We start from the raw sequence: 22,909 nt of genomic DNA, 5'->3' as shown, positions 1-22,909 counted from the left end.
TAGTTTCTCCTTTTTCTCTTAACCATCGGTCGAATGACTGGGGGGCGGAGCCAGAGGTGGAGCTATATGGACAGCTCTTGCTGGGTGCTCTCTTTGCCATTTCCTGTAGGGGAAGAGAATATCCCACAAGTAAGGATGAAGCCGTGGACCGGACACACCGTTGGAGAAAGAAATTTATCAGGTAAACATAAATTCTGTTTTTTTGGTAACGTTATTGTATTTCATTAATAAATACAGCAGTTCCGTTTTGCATTGCATCAAAAATAAAGCAGTTTCGTTTTAAAATTTAAGGAAACAGTAACGTTTTTTTCTGTTTAAATTTTTATTAAATTTGGATATTTTTAAAGATGGATCAAGCCTCTGTTATAGATTACAGATGTCCTTTATGTTTGAATGCTAACATTAAACCACCAATTCCTTTCTGTTCCTCATGTGTTGAGAGAACATTCATTTTTAAGGATAGACCTTTTGAGCCAACATTGTCTAAGACGACGGATGCGTAAGGTGTCTGACTCATTTGTGGCTATTCGGAATATTCCCTCTCATAGATCTGATGGGGAAGATTCTTCGGTAGCATCTGAGGGTGAGATCTCAGATTCTGACAGTGTAATTCCTTCCTCTGATGCTGAAGTTGTATCCTTCAAGTTTAAGCTAGAGCACCTCAGTTTACTACTCAAGGAGGTTTTGGCTACTCTGGACGTCTTTGACACTACTGTCGTTGTCAACCCTTTTAAGTCTAGTAAACTTAACAAGCATTATGATGTACCTTCCATGCTGGAATGTTTTCCCGTACCAGATCGGGCTACAGAATTTATTGTTAAGGAATGAGAGAAGCCGGAATGGCCCCCAAGGCGGTACCCTTTTTCTCTTTCTCCTATTTTTAAGAAGATGTTTCCCATTGATGACTCTATTAAGGAGTCTTGGCAATTGGTCCCCAAGGTGGAAGGGGAAATTTCCACTTTAGCTAAGAGAACTACAATTCCCATAGAGGATAGCTGTTCTTTTAAGGACCCTATGGATAACTGGATTGCCATTCTGGCTTGCAGAGCCTTGTGGTTGAAATCTTGGTCGGCAGATGTGTTGTCTAAGTCTAAGCTTTCGGCTATTCCTTACAAGGGTAAGACCTTGTTTGGCCCAGCTTTGGCTGAGATTATTTCTGATATTACAAGAGGAAAAGGACATTTTCTCCCTCAGGATAAGAGAAATAAGCAGAAGGGACGTCAGAGTCATTTTCGTTCCTTTCAAAACTTCAAGGGTAAACCTTCCTCTCCCTCTACAAGACAGGAGCATGAAGGGTCTGCGACCGGATCTTGTGGGGGCAGACTTTTCTTTTTTCGCTTAGGTTTGGGTTCGGGATGTTCAGGATCATTGGGCGATAGACATTGTGTCCCAGGGATACAAACTAGAATTCAAGACCTTTCCCCCAGGGGCAGATTTCTTTTCTCAAGATTATCCGTCGCCCAGATTAAAAAAGAGACGTTCTTTTGTTGTGCTTGGGATCTATCCAAAATGGGGGTGATAGTTCCTGTTCCAATTCAGGAGCAGGGTCTGGGATTATACTACAATCTGTTTGTGTTTCCCAAGAAAGAGGGAACCTTCAGACCAATCTTGGATCTCAAGAGTCTAAACAAAATTTCTCAGAGTACTGTTCTTCAAAATGGAAACTATTCGTTCCATTCTTCCTTTAGTTCAAGAGGGTCATTTTATGACAACTGCAGATTTAAAGGATGCATACCTTCATGTTCCCATCCACAGGGATCATCACAAGTGTTACGGTTGCCTCCAGGCTGGCTGGAAGTTGGACCGTAGAAAAGGATGCTTCTAGCGCTCCCCAAAGGATCAGCAGCACCGTAGACACTATAATTACTGCGTAGCCACCATACGTAATGCAGACTCTTTGAACCACCGTTGCTGGGCTGGTATCTCGCCGTCTGCTCTGCGCCCTGGACCTACGACCAGGCTCCAGTAGGTGAACCTCTTCCTTCTGTAGCAATCCCTGTAGCTAAGGGAGTATGAAAAACATAGCAATCCCTGTAGTGATATAGCTGTCCCCTACAAACATGAGTCAAAGCTGCAAGTTAGAGGGTCAGAATAGGTCTGATGTGCTGGAACACACAGCCTCCTTTTTATTCAGGTTACATGCAAACAGGACACTCTCAGGGGGAGGCATAAAATCCCCCATCACACATTTGATATTAGATAGAGAGACACTCCCTTTGACAGGCCACAACATTACTTCAGCAGATAACAAGTTACACACAATAAAACAATGCAGTCCACCTTATCACTAGCAGTCTGATTAGACAATGGTAAGGTTTATCACTAAACCTAATTAGAGCTGATCCCAGCAAACTTGTATTTAGAATTGAACAAAATTAACTCTTAATGGCACACAATGAAACTGAACCAAGTGGGAGAAAGCCAGGGACAAGTCATTTCACAGGTCTGGGGACATAGTCTTAAAGGGGCATTGTTCACCAAAGTCACAATATGTCCCCAGACTGTTCTTAAAGGGCCATACACACCCAATAAAAGTTAATATACTCTCAGGGGCACAATCTTCCAGGGGCCATAGTCATGAGGAAGGAGGCTGGCAAATAGGCTTCTCCAAAATCCAGGGAAGCAGGGCAATTTTCCATTTAAAGGGCCAGTTACAAATAGCAGTTTGTAACAACAAGTTTCTGAGTTTGCTTTTATCCACAAACACTTCCAATGTGTGGCTCTCCTTTCGGTATTGCTACAGCTCCCAGAATTTTTTCAAAGGTTCTGGGATCTCTGTTGGCAGTGCTCTGGTTACAGGGTATTACAGTGGCGCCTTATCTGGATGACATTCTGGTTCAGGCCCAGTCTTTTCATCTAGCAAACTCCCACACGGAGTTGCTCCTATCCTTCCTGCGCTCTCATGGTTGGAAGGTGAATCTGGAAAAGAGTTCCTTAATTCAATCTACAAGGGGAACAATAATAGATTACGTTTTGATAAAAGATTTTCTGACAGAAGTCAGAAAATCCAAGATTTTCAATTCTTGTCTGTCTCTTCAATCCTCTCCTCAGCCATCAGTGGCTCAATGTATGAAGGTAATCGGTCTGATGGTAGCCACCATGGACACTATTCCTTTTGCTCGTTTCCATCTCAGAACTCTGCAGTTATGCATGCTCAGACAGTGGAACCAGGATTATGCAGATCTGTCTCCGCGACTTCATCTGGATCAGATGACAAGAGATTCTATTCCTTGGTGGTTGTCTCAGGATCATCTTTCACAGGGAACCTGTTTTCACAGACCTACCTGGGTGATAGTGACAACGGACGCCAGCCTGATAGGTTGGGGAGCAGTCGGGGGCCTTCTATGGACTAGAAGGACATGGACTCGTGAAGAGTATGTTCTCCCCATAAACATTCTAGAGCTAAGAGCAATCTTCAATGATCTTCTGACCTGGCATCAGTTAGATTATGCCTGGTTTATCAGATTTCAGTAGGACAATATAACCTCAGTGGCTAACATCAATCATCAGAGTGGAACTCAGAGTTTCTTTGGCCATGAAGGAGGTGTCAGACTATTCAGTGGGCAGAAACCCACAACTGTTGTCTATCTGCGGTTCACATTCCAGAAGTGGACAATTTGGAAGCAGATTTTTTGATCAGTCAGACCTTTCACCCGGGGGAATGGGAACTACATCCGGTTATCTTGGAAGGTTTTGTTTCTTGTTGCTATTTCATCTGCTCGTAGAGTTTCAGAGCTCTCTGCATTACAGTATGAGTCTCCTTATATTTTTCATTTGGAAAAGGTAGTTTTGCGTACTTAGGGTTCCTCCCTAAAGTGGTTTCAGATCGGAACATTAATCAGGAGATTGTTGTTTCTTCCTTGTGTCCTAACCCTTCTTCTCAGAAGAAACGTCTGCTGCACAATCTTGACGTAGTGTGTGCATTGACATTCTATTTGCAGGCGACTGAGGACTTTCATCAGTCTTCTGCTTTGTTTGTTGTTTTCTCTGGGAAATGCAAGGTTCAGAAAGCTACGGCTACTTCTCTTCTTTGTGGCTGAAGAGTATAATTCTCTTGGCCTATGAAACAGCTGGACAGCAGCTACCTGAGAGAGTCACGGCTCATTCCACAAGGGCTGTTTCCTCTTCCTGGGCATTCAAAGATGAAGCTTCTGTGGAACAGATTTGCAAGGCTGCAACTTGGTCCTCTCTTCACACTTTTTCAAAATTCTATAAATTTGATACTTTGGCCTTGGCTGAGGTTTCTTTTGGGAGAAAGGTTCTTCAAGCAGTGGTGCCTTCCGTTTAGGTTCCCTGTCTTGTCCCTCCTGTATCATCTGTGTCCTCTAGCTTGGGTATTGATTCCCAATAGTAATTAGATGATCCGTGGACTCATTGTGTCATTAGAAAGGAAACAAAATTTATGCTTACCTGATAAATTTCTTTCTTTCTTGACACGATGAGTTCATGGCCTGCCCTGTTTTTTTAAGACAGGGTTTTGTCATGCAATAAACCTCAGACACCTCTGCACCTTGTTGCTTCCTTTCTCTCCTTTTACTTTGGTCGAATGACTGGGGTTGGAGGGAAGGGAGGTGATATTTAACAGCTTTGCTGTGGTGCTCTTTGCCGCCTCCTACTGGGCAGGAGTGATATTCCCAATAGTAATTAGATGATCCGTGGACTCATTGTGTCAAGAAAGAAAGACATTTATCAGGTAAGCATAAATTTTGTTTTTTCTATCCAGATATTGTCTTCCCCAGAACCCCTAGTTGATGTTGCAAACTGTTATGCATTATTTTTATTAATTTTTCTTACTGTATATAGCATTATTTGATTTGTTATGGTATAAAATAAAAACAATATTAAAAATGACTGCACGAAAAAGGGGTTTCACAATGGCTACACATATGTGGAAAGAGTGGGTGGAGTAGTCGGTGGGATCAAGTGGCGAGCAACATTTTGGACTGGCTAGTAGCTTAGGATTGGATATTTTGAGCCATATATACAGTGTATATATATATATATATATATATATATATATATATATATATATATATATATATATATATATATATATATATATATATATATATATATATATATATATATAGTAAACGATTTCCAGTTCAGCCCACCAATGGTCAACACGCCTGGGTGCAATAATATATTGTAAAAATAGAAAGCAAGAGAATGCACTCTCAGGACTTTTTGCAAAAGAAATCAATTTAATGGAACGTTTTCGGGGTTCACAACCCCTTCATCTGCTGATGAAGGGGTTGTGAACCCCGAAAACGTTCCATTAAATTGGTTTCTTTTGCAAAAAGTCCTGAGAGTGCATTCTCTTGCTTTATATATATATATATATATATATATATATATATATATATATATATATATATATATATATATATATATATATATATATATATATATATATATATATATAGGTATATGTATATATAAACCCATTCATCAAGTGGTATTCCAGTGTTTTAATAGATTAATATACAGTTTAACTGTTTTCAATAATTAATTTTGCTGCACTTCCTCAAATAAAAACCCTGGTAGTTTGTATCCTCTGTACATATTTTTGTGATATAATATAAATATGTGTGTGTATATATATATATATATATATATATATATATATATATATATATAACAAATTAATTAAATTTTACTATTAGTACTAGCTAAGTGATTTCTGTGAATATTCAGACAAATCCTGAGTAGGTAATATCTTTATGGGCAGAGGGAACAGAGTTGTACCCAATGAACCACACTGTTCAGATAATGTTTTGCTCTTCTAGCAAAATACTGCAGACATGATGACCCCTTTTTGTTCCCTTTGTGTTCTTTTAGTCTGTCCCAGTACAGCGATGAAAACATGATGGACCCTTACAATCTGGCTGTCTGCTTTGGTCCTACCTTGGTCTCCATACCTGAGGGGCAAGACCCAGTGTCCGTTCAGGCTCGAGTTAATGAGGTGGTGAAGACCATCATTATTTACCAAGAATGGATCTTCCCAGGGTCAGCAGAACTGGAGGGGCCTATTTACGAGAAGTGCATGACTGTAGAGGAGGATGAGGAATACTGGTGAGGCTGAGCTAGATGGTGATAGTGTTGTATTTACTGACAAGTGACTTTTTTGTCACCCTCTAAATCCTAGAGAGAGGCAGACTCGTACAAATGAAATGGCCTTTTTAAGCTGATATGTTGCTATCTTTATTTTAAAAGCGGGAATGTAAATCTTAGCAGTCAGCCCATTTTAGGTTCAACACCATGGATAGCACTTGCTTATTGAAGGCTGACATTTAACCACCAATAAGCAAGCATAACCCAGGTTCTCAACCAAAAATGGGCCGGCTTCTATGCATCACATTTCTCCTTTTTAATAAAGATAGCAAGAGAATGAAGAAAAATTGATAATAGGAGTAAATTAGAAAGTTGCCAAAAATTGCATGGTCTATCTGAATCATGAAAGAAAAAAAATGGGTTTAGTGTCCCTTTAAATATTTGTGAAAGTCAAAATTTAACCTTCATGGGTCAAACTTTCCAATTTACTTCTTGCATCAAATTTGCTTCGTTCTCTTGGCATCCTTTTTTTTAAAAGTAATCTCCAGAGCAGCAATGCACTATTGGGAGATAGCTGAACATATGTGGTGAGCCAATGACGAGAGGCGCATGTGGTTACCAATCACCAGCTAGCTCCAAATAGAGCATTGCTGCTCCTGTGCCTACCTAGGTATGCTTTTCAACAAAGGATACCAAAAGAACAAAGCTAATTTAATAACAGAAGTAAATTGAAATTACATGCTCCATCTGGTATCTCCAAACATTAATATGATGCCTTGTTTTTGGAACATGCCGACAAAATGTTAAGCTAAATTCATCAACTATTATTCCATGTCTGTTTTGTAGTAAAGTTAAGGGGGCAGTCTGCAGAGGCTTAGATACAAGGTAATCACAGAGGTAAAAAGTATATTAGTATAACTTGGTTATGCAAACTGGGGAATAGGTAATAAAGGGATTATCTATCTTTTTAAACAATACCATTTTTTAAGAAGACTGTCCCTTTAAAGGGACAGTAAACCTTAAAAATAATGTTATATAATTCTGCACATAGTGCAGAATTATATAACATTATATTAGCCAAACTTTGTAAATCATAATATTGCCTTTTTATTTTGTAAAAATACCGCTGTTTTACAGACCCGCTCTCTGTACTCTGCTGAGCGGGTCTGTTGTTTTTACTGAGCGCATCGGGCCAGCTGTATAGTCACAGCCCGGCCCAACCGCGCCATTAGACACAGTGCAGCTTGCTCCCGCTCTCTCTGACAGCGGGAGCGAGCTGCACTGTGTCTAATGGCGCGGTCGGGCCGGGCTGTGACTATACAGCTGGCCCGATCCACTTCTGGACTATAATGTAAGAAAGGTTGTCTATAGGCTGTATTGTGTGCTATGTATATGTGACAGACCCTTCGGTCAGAACTAAAGAGTTAACTCTGTTCAGCTTTAAGAAAGCTATTCTCTAACGACAAGGTTACTAGCCTCAGCTATTGTGTACTGTCATTAAAGTTAGTGATAAAGAGACAAACGTTAAAGGAACTGCTAGAAGCCAGGGGAAAGATAGGCAGCAGCAAACCCAAGGCTATATTAATTGCCGAGCTGATGGAGGGAGACAGAGCTCGCAGCGCTACGCCTCCAGCAGCCATGGAGGAGACCCTATACCAGAGGGAAATGAGGACCAGGCTGGAATTTTTACCCCAACCTGTACCACGGGACATGCTATCCGTGGTAATGGCAGATGTGCAGGAGTACGTGATGGCACACAGTCCGCAGAATACATCCTCCCGAGCAGAATCCATTTCGGAAGCACTCAGCAACCCAGTAAGACCCAAAATCCCATACCATGCCTTTAAAATGTTTTGTGAGGAGAAGGATGAGATCGATGGATATTTACAGGATTTTGAGAGACTGTGCGAGTTACATGATTTGGAGCAGTCTGTATGGGTGCCGGTGCTAGCAGGCAAGCTAGCCGGTAGGGCAGCGGAAGCGTATCGCGCTGTACCCATGGAGGACAGCAAGGATTACGCTAAAGTGAAGAGAGTGGATCTTGGAAAGATATGCCATTACCCACAGAGCATACCGGCGCAAGTTTTAGAGGCCTGCGCAAGCCAGAAAGAGATTCACACATGCAGAGTGGGCCCACAAACTGGAATTAAGCATCTCAAGGGTGGATACAGGCCAGCCAAGCCTACCACCATGGAAGAATTGCGACAACTGATGCTGTTGGAGCAATTCTTTAACGGCTTGTCCCCAGAAAGCCCAAGAATGGGTGAGAGATCGAAAACCCCCTCACCTTAACCAAAGCACGCAGATTAGCAGACCAGCATTTTGATGTCAGGAAGGCACCATGGACTACAGCCTAACAACCCCACAGCGGCACCTTTTTTCGCCCCAGCCCCAGGGAATCCACCACCCCCCTCACGATACAATGGACGGGCGAATATACAAATGCCCACACCTGCAAGCAGTGGGAACATAGGGCACGTGAGTGCACCCAAAATCGGAGCAGACAAGCTTGGAACCAGGTCAGAAAGAACCTGGCCCCAAGGGCGGCTGCTCACCATTACCAAACGGAGCCAGCCGCTCATGAGGTGTTGAGCACCCAAGCCGAGGAACCCCCGGGAATTCTGCATGAGGTGATGTCGGTCCGGGCCACCGATAACCGGCAACATCACCGCCAGCTGGTGACCGTAGAGGGGAAGGAGGTCCAAGGACTTCGGGATTCGGGAGCTACTTTAACCCTGATAGCTCCCCATTTGGTGCCGGATAAAGCACACACTGGCGGATCCATGGCAGTACGAGTGGCAGGGGGAGCAGTATACCGATTGCCCACTGCTAGAGTGGAGTACCGACCCCCAGTCACCCAAGCAGCTGCCAGTTACCAACCCCCCGGCGCACCGCTATACCACACGGCCTCCGGCCACGAACTACCCTCAGAGAGCCCGGTTCAATTCGCGGGGCTACTCACAACCTATTCGGTGCTTTGGATGTAAGCAACTAGGGCACAAAAGACCAGAGTGTCCCCCCTAAACGCCGCGAACCAAGCACAGTCCTGGAGAGACACCGCCCGGCGGAATCCCACATAATCCTCAGCCTGCGGCCCGCTACGTAGAGGCGCCAGAATGCTGGGGCAGCCCTACATGAAGCAGACCCGTGCAAGCTGCCCACGAAATAACCGGCAACTGGTTAAAGTGAATGGGAAGGAGGTCAATGGTCTACGGGATACTGGTGCTACCATGACCTTGCTTCAAAAGAACTTGGTGTCTGAGAAACAGCACACTGGAGACCACTGTGGCTGTGGGGTAGCAGGGGGCACTGTGTTCCACCTACCTGTTGCCAGGGTACATTTGGATTGGGGATGTGGTGCGCTAGACCTAGTGAATGTGGGGGTCACGAAGGACTTACCTGCTGATGTTCTCCTTGGAAATGATTTGGCCCCCCTTGTTTCTGCCTATGCTCCCATGGGTCCTGCTGATGTTAACCCCTGTGAATACACAAGCCCAGTCCCTTCGGAAGAGGTACCTTTTAACCGTGGTGGACTACGCCACTAGGTACCCCCGAGGCCATTGCTCCTCTCCCAACATCCATGCAGAGACGGTAGCTGAAGCCTTAATAAAAATATTTTCCCGGGTAGGGTTTCCCCCAGGAGATAATATCGGATAGGGGCACCCAGTTTACCCGCAGCGGTGAACCCAACAACTAAAGACTGCTCTAACTAATGCCGCCTGTACTTGCTGCACCGCATCCCACAAAAGATTACTTGTTCACCACAGACGCTTCGATGTTTGGAGTGGGGGGCAGTGCTGAGCCCAGTTGGAGCCAGATGGTGGAGAACACCCTGTAGCTTACCTTGAGCCGAAAGTTGTTGCCCCCCGTGAAGGTAAGCTACGCCGCCACCCCAAAAAAAGATGCCTGGCCGTGGTGTTGGCCTCAAAAAGTTGCAGCCGTACCTGTATGGACAACCTTTTTCCTTACTCACAGATCACAACCCGTTGGTGTGGCTGAACCGTGTGGCCGGGGACAATGCCAGACTGCTGCGCTGGAGTTTGGCGCTGCAGCCCTTCGACTTTACAATCCATTACCGCCCAGGGAAACAAAACGGTAACGCCAACGGGTTGTCCAGACAAACTGAACTTGAAAAGTGATCTGTGAGTACTTCCCCGGACATCCCCAAGCCGATCCGTTGGGATCAGACTGTGTATGCCGGCTTGGTTCTGAGGGAGCATTGTGGCAAACCTAGCCACTTCTGGACTATAATGTAAGAAAGGTTGTCTATAGGCTGTATTGTGTGCTATCTATATGTGACAGACCCTTCGGTCAGAACTAAAGAGAACTCTGTTCAGCTTTAAGAAAGCTTTTCTCTAACGACAAGGTTACTAGCCTCAGCTATTGTGTACTGTCATTAAAGTTAGTGATAAACATTCCATTGTTTAATCACCTCCAGAGAGCAGACGCCTAGGTGATAAGAAAAGCAAAGTGTGTCTTGTGTTTAAGTTGTTATCTGCTAAGTAAGGTAATTCTATTGTGGCATGTCAAAGGGCGTTTGCTCTCTATCTAATGTACAAGATTCTTTCAACCCCCCCAGCTGGGGTCAGATCTGCATAATACTAGGCATAGCCTTTTAATAAATGTCATTCTGTTTTAAAACCTGAAAACTGGCTGGGTTGTGAGTTGCTGATCCCATATTCAGGACTTTGTTCCCTGGTGTTAACCCCTTGGTATCCTGTTGGTACTGTTACATCTGTAATGCTTTTTATTGTGCATTCAAATGGTGGAAGGGGCATCGCAAAGAACCTAACCAAAAACTCTGCTACTTGAGTAGAGATTTTGTGCTCTATGGGATTAGCGTTTGAGCGTTATACATCATGAACTGTAGTGTGGGGCCTCTTAGAAATCTATATCTGAGGGAAAGAATGCACAATCTAGTATTGCAAGTGGATGGTTAAACATTTTAACCAAATTATCTTAAAGAGATACTGAACTTATATTTTTTCTTTCATGACTCAGATAAAGCATGCAATTTTAAGCAACTTTCTTATTCACTCGTATTATCAATTTTTCTTCATTCTCTATGTATCTTTATTTGAAGAAGCAGGAATGAAATCTTAAAAGCCAACCCATCTTTGGTTTAGCACCTGGGTAGCGCTAGCCACCAATCATCAAGCGCTATCAAGAGTGCTGAACCAAAAAATGGGCCGGCTCCTAAGCTTACATTTGTGCTTTTTCAAATAAAAGAGAACAAAGAAAAATTATAAAAGTTGTAAATGAGAAATTTGCTTAAAATTGCATGCTATATCTGATCGTGAAAGACAAAAATGAGGGTTCAGTAATCCATTCAATGCAGCTGAAAGATTTTTAGCTTGTTTTATACTATGCGTTTTTATTGGAAGCGGTTGGTTAAAGGGACAAATCAAGTCAAAATAAACTTTTATGGTTCAGACAGAGCATGCAGTTTTAAGACACTTTCTAAATTAATTCATTATCAAATTTTGCACAGTACTTTTTATATTCACACATTCTGGGGGACAAGATCCTACTGAGCATGTGCACAAGCTCACAGGTTATACGTATACTAGTCTGTAATTGGCTTAGTCTGTCACATGATACAGGGGGCCTGCAAATGGGAGAAAAAAAATCTACAGCTATATTGAAATTTATAATAAGTGATAAAATCATTGTCCTTTTTATTATGCCATATGTTAATTATGCAATTCTACTTCATCTTAGTGGGTCCTTTGAGTAGTGTGTTCATGTGAAATCAAAAATGTAACTTTAAATTGAGAGATTTTTGAGACCTGAAGTCTACAGTCGCTATGAATGATACATTACTGGTTACCAGGCAAAAATATTAACTTCATACTTATGATATCGTGGAAACCATTAAGCACAATCAGAAAAGAAATTACGGCTCTGCTGGGTGTGATAAAAGTAAACATCTCCACTTAATTTTGGCATATTAAAAGCAGCTATTCAAGCAGACCTGATGGCAACCCCAGGCAGGTTTGACTGACGCGTTTCGTGCCCCCTAGTGGTGCTTAAGCATAGACAAGTGCCACTAGGGCGCATGAAACGCGTGAGTTTTTTTACTTTTATCACACCCTGTAGTGCCGTACTTTCTTTTCTGATTGAGACTCTTTGCGGATTGATCCACCGCAGTATGGGCACTCCATTCTTGACAGGGAGCCATGTTTCAAGTGCTGTTTATGAGTTGCAACAAGTAGCTGCTTGGAGCCACGGTGTGTACGGTGCAGAAACCATGAAGCACTGTCCATAGTCAACAATAGTCAATTAATAACCAATGTCTTCATTCTTAGTGATCCCATGACACTAGAACCTACCACTGAAGAGAATGACCAAGACATGCAACAAGAGACGACTGCTAGTGAAGATGGTAAGAGCAATGTTTAATTGTTTGCTTAAAGGGACATTAACCCACATTTCTTTATTCATGATTCAGATAGAACTTACAAGTTTAAACAATTTTCCAATTTTCTTCTATTATCAAATTCTTTGTTTACTTGTTATCCTTTGTTGACAAGCAGGAAGGTAAGTTCAGGAGTGTACACATGTCTTCAGCACTATTTCCTGTTATACATTAGCAAATGCACTAGATGGCAGCACTATTTCCTGTTATGTAGGTGCATGTTACCTATCAAGATATATCTTCAATAGTGAATAACATGAGAACGACACAAATTTGATAATAGAAGTAAATTGGAAACTTTTTTTAAAATTGTATTTTCTATCTGAATCACAAAAGGAAAAATTTGGGTTTCACTTCCCTTTAAGTGCCCAAGAATTTTTAGTTGAGTCTCTGTAGTTGTGTTTGCCTCTCATACCTTTGTCTTTATCATTAAGACTCAGTATAGACCCAAGTCCTAGTTATTTATAAAGGCTGAGCTCCACAATTAGTACCTTTAAGTGCCCTGGTGCCATATTGGAGTTATGCAGTCACTGACTGGTTCATACACTCGCTGTACAAATTGCATTGACAGGCAAGTACATGAATAGTGTGTTTATAACAATCAGAAGATGTCTATAACAAGGAGCATCTATATTGCAAAATTAATTTAAATCTTACACTGGATCTACAGTAGAATTTCCCCTGACATAATTTGAATATTTATTGTAAAAACATAGATTGTTTGTATGAGGAGTACCTTGTATGAGGATGTTGACCTAGTCATGTCTTTAACTGTGTGCTACTTCTCAGAGTTGGACATAGTAGAGGCTGTTGCTCGGTTTGAATATACAGCCCGGAGCCCCAAGGAACTTTCCTTCAAGAAAGGAGACACATTGCTGCTACACAATAAGGCATCTGGCGACTGGTGGAGCGGAGAACTGGCTGGGGTCAAAGGGCTTATCCCCCACAAATACATCAACATGCCTGATGGGTGAGACAGGGGTTGTAATGGTTGGGTATTAAAAGGGAGTTTAGAAAAGATGTTATAGGTTGTGTTGAATGCTAGTGAGGTGGCTCATCTTGGCTGACTCACCTGTGCTTAGGTGCCCATCAACAAGTTTTAATGAAGGTTTGTTACATGGATACACTATGGCAAGTTGTATAAGACAATATTATAGGCTCCTTATAAAGCCATTTCATGTATATTGTTACTTGTCTATTAATGGTCATTCAATGGGTTTCAACTTAAAATGATATTACATTTTCTAAGAAAGCGAAGCACCCAGTTGGGGATTGTAAGAGCTTAAAAGATTATCCTGTGGAATGGCACACACCCAAGGTGCAACCTGTTTAGTTCACTTGTCCCTTTCATAGAGGTAAACTTTTCTGTGGTATATCAGCCCCAAACACTAGCCAGTTCTATGAATGTAGGATTTTTACAGCTGACATCAAAAGTATGTTTGGGTCTCTATGGGCCTCATCAGTGGAGGTGTAGCTGTATCCCTATGTTAAAGCGGTCTTGGGGTCCACATCTGGTTATCTACATATGGGTTTATTGTGCGAATCCTGCATTCCTTAAGAGAATTGCCTAATAGTTTGAGGTATGATTGTCCTTCTGGATGGGTCGAGACTGGAGGAAAGTTCTCCTCTGTGAAAGGCACAAGTAAAGTGCAACCTGAATGGACATAATCCCATATCAATAAAGAACTGCTCCAGCTGATCATCTCTCTTTCCTAGTTGTGTATGCAAATTACCCTTGGTAATTTTCTCCCTAAGGATGATGGGGCATCAAGTAATTTACTTTTAGTCCACTGTTACTTAGTGGACTATAGCTGCAACTCCACTGGCCCATGTAGGGAGAAACATACAACTGTCTAAGAATAGCTGTACAAATTCTTTCTCCGAGGACAATTGCCTGGTAATTTGGGGCTGGACTGACCTCATGGATGGGTCAGACTGATATAAAGTGGGAAGATTCTCTTCTTGGAAAGGTGAAAGTGGGCTAAATGTGGCTGCACTCTGGGTGGGCACCATCCCATATGTCAAGATACTAAGCTCTGTCCATCCCCAGTTGGGCTTTTTTCCCTAGTCTTTTTTGTTTTCTGCATCTAAAATATGATATTTTAAAATGCATAACTGTTATTTTGAAAAAATGGATGTCCCTATTCTGAAAAAATCTATCACCAATGGAGCTGTGGGCGTTGTCCTCTTCAGCCAATGATCAACTGAAACATTAATTTACGTTTAGTTTCAATATTATATTTTTTTTTCATATGCATGATAGTAATTGCTTTGAGTTTAATGTCACTACAATTGAAACTAACTGAAGATTGGGACGTGTCATTAAATGCATTTATCAGGGGTTCAGCTTCTTCTTTATCATATATCACAGGGCAGAGAAACGTTTGGAGCAGCGAGCTCTAAAGAAAGATGGAGAATCTGGCTCTGAGGACCATGTTACAGAGCAAAGCAGGTGAGAGCAGCATAGAACAGATACACTTTGGGATGAGATAAAAATAGATTAGACAATGATTTTCTATGGTGGTTGGCAGAGATACTAATATACTCTTCCCCTACAGGTTGCGTTTAAACTCAGATAGCGCTTGCTCCCCCCGGAAACGCAGTGAGGGGAGCCCTATCCGGAAACTAAACTCTCCCTTTATGGATTCGGGTCGTATTCCCTTTCCCATGACACATTCTGCGACCCCCAGACTGATAGGACACATGGACAGGTAAATGAGAAGGCTTTACGAAAAATGGCATTGGAGCAGGGATTTTCAATTCCAGTGCCTCCCTAATAGGCCAGATTTTCAGGATCACCTTGGGTGAGAGCAGGTTAATAATCATGTTTACTAATCAGCTGGTTATTTCACATGTGCTAAAGTTCTAATATCCTGAAAATCTGGCCTGTTATGGAGGCCTGAGGACTAAATGAAGTTGAAAAATCCTGTATTAGAGGGCAAACATGCACTAAACCAGGTATCCAGGCCTGAAATCCAGGCGTATTGTACTCAGATACGAAGCTACAGTTTACTGCTCAAAGCTTGATGTATGAAATGGGACTGGACACAACAGGGGTGTAAAAATTACAACCAATCGAAATACTTTTTTTTTTTTCACTTACCTTGCAGGATGCCATCAGCTGCTGGGATCAACAGATCCCCTATGGACTGCACAGCAAAGGGGACCTCCACTGTCAAAACCTGGCAAAGTGAACGCCAGGGAATAGAAGTAGATAAGGTAAGAACTAGAAGCGCACAATGCTATGATACAACCATTCAACCATTTCTCAATATTCTGTCCTAATTTATTGTCGCTGTTCACCACAACACTTTTTTTTTTTCCTGGATGAAAATTATTTTTTTAACCACAAAATATTAATAAGTATTTTGGATTTGGGCTTTACTGAGTTAGTTAGGGGCACTAGGGGGGAAGGATTTGAGTGGTCCCAGGTTTCTTGGAAAACAACTGGGACATTAATGTAGGAAAATGAGGACTTGGCTCCTAGTTTGGGATGGTATTGTGTGAATAGTCTCTCTACTGGGATGTGTTTGCCCTACTCCATTGAAAGGAAGGCCAGGTAGTTAGTTATTTCTGAATGGCTTGGGAAATGTAGCTGTTTTAGGAAACTAGAAGAGTGTGGGGTTATTTGGATCTAAGTAGAGCTAACTTTCCTGAAAAATGAATTAGAACCATACAAAATAAGTAAAAATGTTGAAAATCTGTTTCATGGTGAATAGCATTCAGCTACTATAGCAAGTATTCTGCTTTGTGACTTATAGTAGGTGGAGACCTACAAAAGTATTAGAGTTCCTTCTCTGACATATACCCCACCAGATCTATTTTTACCTATTTAGAAGTTTCAGGAGTTCTCATAGCCATGCTTGCCTAGGAATATTTTTTTTTTTCAATCATCTTGTTGCTAATAGTTCCTTGCAAAATGTTTTGCATTTATTGGCAAGATATCTGGCTCTAGGTTATCTATTTTCCATACTATGTCTTGTAGGTGCATTTACCTCCAGGTATTGCCATGAAAGTGTTACTAAGCTGTCTATGGTTAGATTTTCTGTCTCCTATGATTTCCATAGAAGTTCTGATGTTAGGTCCTCTGGTAAAAGCCATTCATGTTCTTCTGGCTATTCCTCTCCTCATTATTATACAAAGCTGAGGAGTGTAGGTTATGCTCCCACATGTAGTCTGAAATAGGCAAAAATAATTGCTTTAAATAATTTAGGTTAACCCTTGAAGAAGGTAGATGGGGTGTTTTTCTATTCAGTTTTAGGTGTGATCACTATAGTCTCTCTTTCTCTTTGCTCTCAGCTTTGCAAAAATGGGAGCAGGTTCCTAATGTTAGCGTGACACTTTTCAGATATTATTATTTGCTCCAAAGATGATGCCTTATTTAAAGATCCTATGCTTAGAAAGGCTGGGTATGCTTTGAAAAAATCTTCCAGTCTTTTGGCTCTGTCTGTAGGCAAATTTTTTCTGATGTTAATGCTGTTTGAGCAGGTAGTGCTTCTAATTATGTATTGGTAACCAATATTTCCTCTAATATTTTTAAACAGTGTGCATAAACATTTCGGCCTGTACAGTTTTTGACAAAGTGACTTAAATGTGTGAACACTTTAATCTTAAGTGTAGTCCAACCTAAAAATACTGTAAAGATAGTAAATAGAGAGGAAAAAATTGAGAGAGACAGAAAGACATGGAGGGGGAAAGAGAGGAAAAGAGTGAGAGAGATTAAAGAGAGACAGGGATAGAAAGAAAAGTAGAGATAGAAATATAGAGAGAAAACACAGAGAGATGAAGAGAGTGTGGGGTGAAAGAGAGAGCAGGAGAGAAATAAATAGAACACATAGAGAAAGAAATAGAGAGTGGCAGTGCTTTTACATTGTATTTTTATTATGCATTTGTTGATTTGGAAAATCTACTGTATTTACTGGTCCTTTAAGAGGCAGTAATCCATCTAATCTCTTTTAGTAAAATCCCCCATCCTTATATAACAAAGACATTTATTGTTTCTATATTAAACCGCTAAACAGAATGGTTACTACTCATAGTTTTCCTCCTGTGCCTACAGCTCTCTTCAGAGCAGTTATGTCATGTGAACCCTTAACATGTGCCAGTCAGCAAAGCTACATATTTTCATACTGGGTGCCGCCATCTTGAATCTTGTGTCCTTGCACGCTATAACAAGTGGTGAACCTTCCCAGATCAGTGACGTTGTCGGCTTTTTTTCTGCTGTATCATGCTCTTCAGGTTAGCACACACAATACAGAGTGGGAGGTTTACATTTTAGCAGTTTTTATACACAGTTTCAAAGTTGCTATCGTCATATAGTAATATCAGTAATACAGAGCAATGCAACCACTGCAGAAATGTAACGCTCCCACTCTGTATCATGCATACAACCCTGAAGTGCACTACACATCTGTCAAAAAACCCAGCAACATCACTAATGTGTGAATTCACTCAGATACTGTCTCACTGCAGCCAGTGAGAAGATGTTGAATTTGACCAACTGGTACCAGTAAGGGGCTAAAAAAAATAAGGAGACTGGCTTTTAAGACTGCAGCAGACACAGGAGAAAATTCAAAAACATGGGCAGTAGTAACCATAATAATGTATTGCATTTGGTGAACCAACAAAATGTATATACCCATGTATATATATACAGTATATACGTACACACAGTCATGGCCAAAAATATTGGCACTCCTTCATTTCTGTCAGATAATAAACCACTTCGTCCAGAAAGTAGTTGCAATTACAAATGTTTAGGCATTTTCATGTTTATTACTTTTGTTTGTATTGGTATGACACAAAAAAGTAGACCGAAAAAAGCCAAATCTGGCACATTCCACTCATAATTCTAAAAATGGACTGGACAAAATGATTGGCACCCTCAATTTAATGTTTGGTAGCACACCCCTTGGAAGAAATAACTGAAATCAATTGCTCCCTGTAACCATCAATGAGTATCTTACACCTCTACTGGAATTTTGGACTACTCTTATTTTGCTAACTACTCCAGGTCTCTCAGATTGGAAGGGTTCCCTTTCCCAAACTGCTATTTTGAAATCTCTCCACAGGTGCACTATGGGATTGAGATCTGGACTATTGCTGGCCAGTTCAGTACGCGCTTTGTCCTTAAACCATTTTCTGGGTGCTTTTTGACGTGTGCTGCTGTAGAGACCCATGACCTCTGACGAAGACCCAACTTTCTGACACTGGGCCCTACATTGCACCACAGAATTATTTTGTAGTCTTCAGATTTCATAATGCCATGCACACAATCAAGACATCCAGTGCCTGAAGAAGCAAGGCAACCCCAAAACATCAGTGAACCTCCACCATGTTTTGACTGTAGGGACTGTATTCTTTTCTTTAAAAGCCCTCATTTCTTTTCTGAAAACAGTAGAATGATGGGCTTCTACCAAAAAGCCTGTAGTTTCTTTCCCATCGACATGGAGAGTCCACGAAACATTCTACATACTAGCAGGATATTCACTCCTGGCCAGGCCAGGAGGAGTCAAAGAGCACCCCAGCAGAGCTGTTAAGTATCCCTTACCCATAACCCCCAGTCATTCTCTTTGCCTTGATCACGGGAGGATGGCAAAGATTGTGTCTGAAGATTTCTTTTCATCCTTTTATGGGTTACTTTTCCCCCCCAGCAAGCAAGGATGGGGTCTAGCTGTGTCCATGTCAATCTCTTAGTAAGAGTAATGTTGGCTATTAGCAGTTAGAAGACTGGCGAGGTGGTCTTTGCTAACATCTAACATTATTGCTACCCCTATTATAGAAAGCAACTCTGTTCTTTCCTTTTCTATAGGTTCTTGGTAGAAATGGAAAAGCTGTCACACCTCAGAAACACGCTCCTGCCTGACAGAGCAGGTTCCACAGGTAAGTGCTTTCCCTTCTAGATTTGAAGGTATCGGCATTTTAGGGGTTAAGTCCTTGTGGAGAAGCATTTTTATCTGTTTTAGGGGCAAGCCCCGGGCTTACATGTGAAAAGAGGCATCATATTTTAATGGGGCTCAGAGATGGAGAGTGTATGAAGTGTTTGACAGGTGTTTATTCTACTTTTTTTTTTTTTTTTTAAACAATTTTTTATTGAAGTTTCAAAGTAATGTTTCTTTCTACTTTTAACTTGTTGCAATCACTTTTCAGCTCAGCTTATTTGGCCCAATCACTTTTGCTGTGCTGTTGTCGGTTTTTGCACCGTTTTTGTTTTTAGCGCAATTTAAAAAAAAAAAAGAAAAATGTTTTTAATTGCGGTCACATGACCGCTCCTCTGCACTTCGGGTTTTCAGCTTCACTGTTCAGACCGGAGTTTGCCGCGACGAGTGTGGAGGTTGCAGTTTCCTCTGTTTACAGGTGCATTTTGCTACCGGGTGTGTCCGGTTTTCTGTGCTAGTGGGATAGCAACTTCTGGAGGGGTAAGACCTCAGCAGAGCTGAGGGTTTTAGGTGCCTATTTATGTTTTATTGCTTCATTTAAATAACCTAATTTAGCAGTACATTTTTATTGTTAATTTCTAGGAATCGATACCCAATTATGGACACTAATGCTGAAGTTGATTCATTTGAAAAATGCTTATTGTGTTTGGAGGCTAAGATAATTCCTCATGTACAGTTTTGCTCTTCATGTCTAAATAAAACTTTAATGTTTAAAGATAAGATGTCTCTCCCTGAGCCTCCTGTCTCTCAGGATAGTGTTATCCTAGCTACGCCTCAGCTTTCCCCTCAAGCTTCACATGCAGTGCCCTGTGGTTCCTCTCAACCTCCTAGGGGTGTTTTTTAACTGGGGATTTCGCTGTGCAGATTGTTTCTGCAGCTTTATCAGTGTTTCCAAAGGTTTCTGGTAAACGTAAGAGGAAATCTAAACATATTGATGTTAGTTAGGCTGACTCCGCTAAGGCTGCATTAGTCAGTTTGTCGGCAGGCTTGGATACGCGATGTTCCAGATCCTTGATACATCCATAGATATAGTATCCCACGGTTACAGAATAGGATTCAAATCTTGTCCTACCAGGGGCAGATTCCACCTGTCAAGGTTATCTGCGAACCAGATAAAGAAAGGCCTTCTTAAACTGCATAAAATACCTATTATCCCTGGGAGTAATTGTGTCAGTTCCTCTAGAGGAACAGGGTCTAGGATTTTATTCAAATCTATTTGTAGTTCCCCAAAAAGGAGGGCACTTTTCCGTCCCATTCTGGACCTAAAGTTTCTCAACCAATTCCTCAGGGTTCCGTCCTTCACGATGGAGACCATCTGTTCAATTCTTCCTATAGTCCAAAGGATCAGTTCATGATGACCATAGATCTAAAGGACGTGTATCTCTCATGTTCCTATTCACAGAGATTGTTACCAGTATCTAAGGTTTGCCTTCCCAGGACAAACACTTTCAGTTTGTGACCCTTCCTTTTGGCTTGCTACAGCTCCCAGAATTTTACAAAGGTTCTGGCTCCTGAGGGCTCTTCTGGCAGTGGTGAGGTCCCAGGGTATTGCTGTGGCGTCCTTATCTAGACGACATTCTAGTTCATTGCCCCATCTTTTCATCTAGCAAAATTCATACCGAGATGTTGCTGTCTATTCTACGTTCGCACGGGTGGAAAAGTGAACCTGGGAAAGAGTTCCTTGTATTCCAGATACAAGGGTTTGTTTCTTGGGAACAGTCATAGATTCCCTGTTCATGAAGATTTTTCTGACGGATGTCAGAAAATCCAAACTTCATGTTTTTTGCCTGGCTCTCCAGTCTGCTATTTGTCCATCTGTGGCTCAATGCATAAAGGTGATGATTGCCTCCATCTGAGACCTCTGCAACTATGCATGCTTAGTTAATGGAACAGGGACCACTCAGATCTCTCGCAGAAGATACATTTGGATTCCCCAACAAGAGTCTCTCTCTCTCATGGTGGATTTCACAGGACCATCTGTCTTGGGGGAACATGTTTCCTGAAGCCTTCCTGGGTGATTTTGACCACGGACGTCAGCCTATTAGGCTGGGGAGCAGTTTGGGGTTTCCTTAAAGCACAGGGTCTCTGGACTCCAAAGGAGTCATCTCTTCCAATAAACATCTTGGAGTTGAGAGCAATTTTTTATGCTTTAATAGATTGGCCTCAACTAGTTGGACAACATCACCTCGGTGGCCTACATCAATCACCAGGGAGGAACTCGGAGTTCCTTGGCAATGAAGAAGGTGACTCGCATTCCCCAGTGGGTGGAGTCTCACGATTGCCATCTCTCTACCACCCACATACCAGGGGTGTACAACTGGGAGAGGCGGATTTTCTGGCAGGCAGACTTTTTATTCTGGAGAGTGGGCTCTCCACCCAGAGGTTTTTCACAATGATAACTTTCAGGTGGGGGGTTCCAGAGTTGAATCTGATGGCGTCTCATCAAAACACCAAGCTTCCAAAGTACGGTTCAAGGTCAAGAGATCCTCAAGTCGTTCTGGTAGATGCTCTAGCTGTTCCTTGGAGCTTTAATCTAGCATACCTGTTTCCTCCGTTTGCGTTGCTCCCACGATTAATTGCTCGCATCAAACAGGAGAGAGCTTTTGTGATTCTAATACGCTCTTGCATGGCCTTGCAGGATCTGGTTCGCGGATCTGGTGACAATGTAATCTCATCCCGCCGTGGTGGTTACTTTTCAGGAAGGACCTTCTACTTCAGGGTCCTTTTCTTCATCCAAATCTGGTTTCTCTGAAGCTGACTGCTTGGAGATTGAACGTCTAAGTTTGGCTAGACGTAGCGTCTCTGAGAAAGTCATAGATACTATGCTTCAGGCTCGTAAACCGGTTGCTCGCAGAATTTACAATAGGGTATGGTGTAAATACCTTCATTAGTGTGATTCAAAGGGTTTTTCTTGGAACAAAGTAAGGGTTCCTCGAATTTTGGCTTTTCTTCAGGAGGGCCTGGAGAAGGGTTTGTCTGTCAGTACTTTGAAGGGTCAGATTTCTGCACTGTCTATTCTTCTGCACAAACGTCTGGAAGTTCTGCCAGATGTTCAGTCTTTTTTGTTCAGGCCTTGGTCAGAATCAGGCCTGTGTTTAAATATGTTGCTCCCCCTTGGAGCCTTAACCTTGTTTGAGCTGATGCATTCTGTTAATATTAAATTTAAAAAGTTTTCTTTTCTTCTTGCTATTTCTTCTGCTCGCAGAGTTTCCAAAACTTCGGCTATGCAGTGTGATTTCCGCTTACATATTTTTCATGCTGGTAAGGCGGGTCCTTTGTACTAAGCTGGGGTTTCTCCCTAAGGTAGAATAGATAGCACTATTAATCAGTAAATTGTTGTTCAATCTTTTTGTCCTAGCCCATTCTTCCCAGAAGGAACTTCCTTTGCATAACTTGGATGTTGTGTGTGCCTCTTAAATTTTATCTTCAAGCAACTAAAGATTTTTGGCAGACTTCTGCCCTGTTGTTGTTTTTCTCTGGTAAGCGTAGGGGTCAGAAG

General features: G+C 41.8%; 1 protein-coding gene across 1 annotated transcript in view; it reads left to right on the top strand.

Annotated features, from left to right (window-relative positions):
* Window positions 1–22,909, top strand: part of LOC128643109 (rho GTPase-activating protein 4) — a 389,846-nt gene that overhangs the window by 362,438 nt on the left and 4,499 nt on the right. Inside the window, exons 17-22 of the mRNA XM_053696060.1 lie at window positions 5,842–6,075; window positions 12,363–12,439; window positions 13,262–13,442; window positions 14,844–14,924; window positions 15,031–15,183; window positions 15,583–15,691. Of these exons, the coding sequence (XP_053552035.1) occupies window positions 5,842–6,075; window positions 12,363–12,439; window positions 13,262–13,442; window positions 14,844–14,924; window positions 15,031–15,183; window positions 15,583–15,691 (835 nt within the window). The remainder of the gene's footprint in view (window positions 1–5,841; window positions 6,076–12,362; window positions 12,440–13,261; window positions 13,443–14,843; window positions 14,925–15,030; window positions 15,184–15,582; window positions 15,692–22,909) is intronic.

This window comes from Bombina bombina, chromosome 12 (assembly GCF_027579735.1).
Source record: "Bombina bombina isolate aBomBom1 chromosome 12, aBomBom1.pri, whole genome shotgun sequence".
Lineage (NCBI taxonomy): Eukaryota > Metazoa > Chordata > Amphibia > Anura > Bombinatoridae > Bombina > Bombina bombina.
Note: the sequence above shows the minus strand (reverse complement) of the source record. Positions and strands in the feature narration are given on the sequence as shown.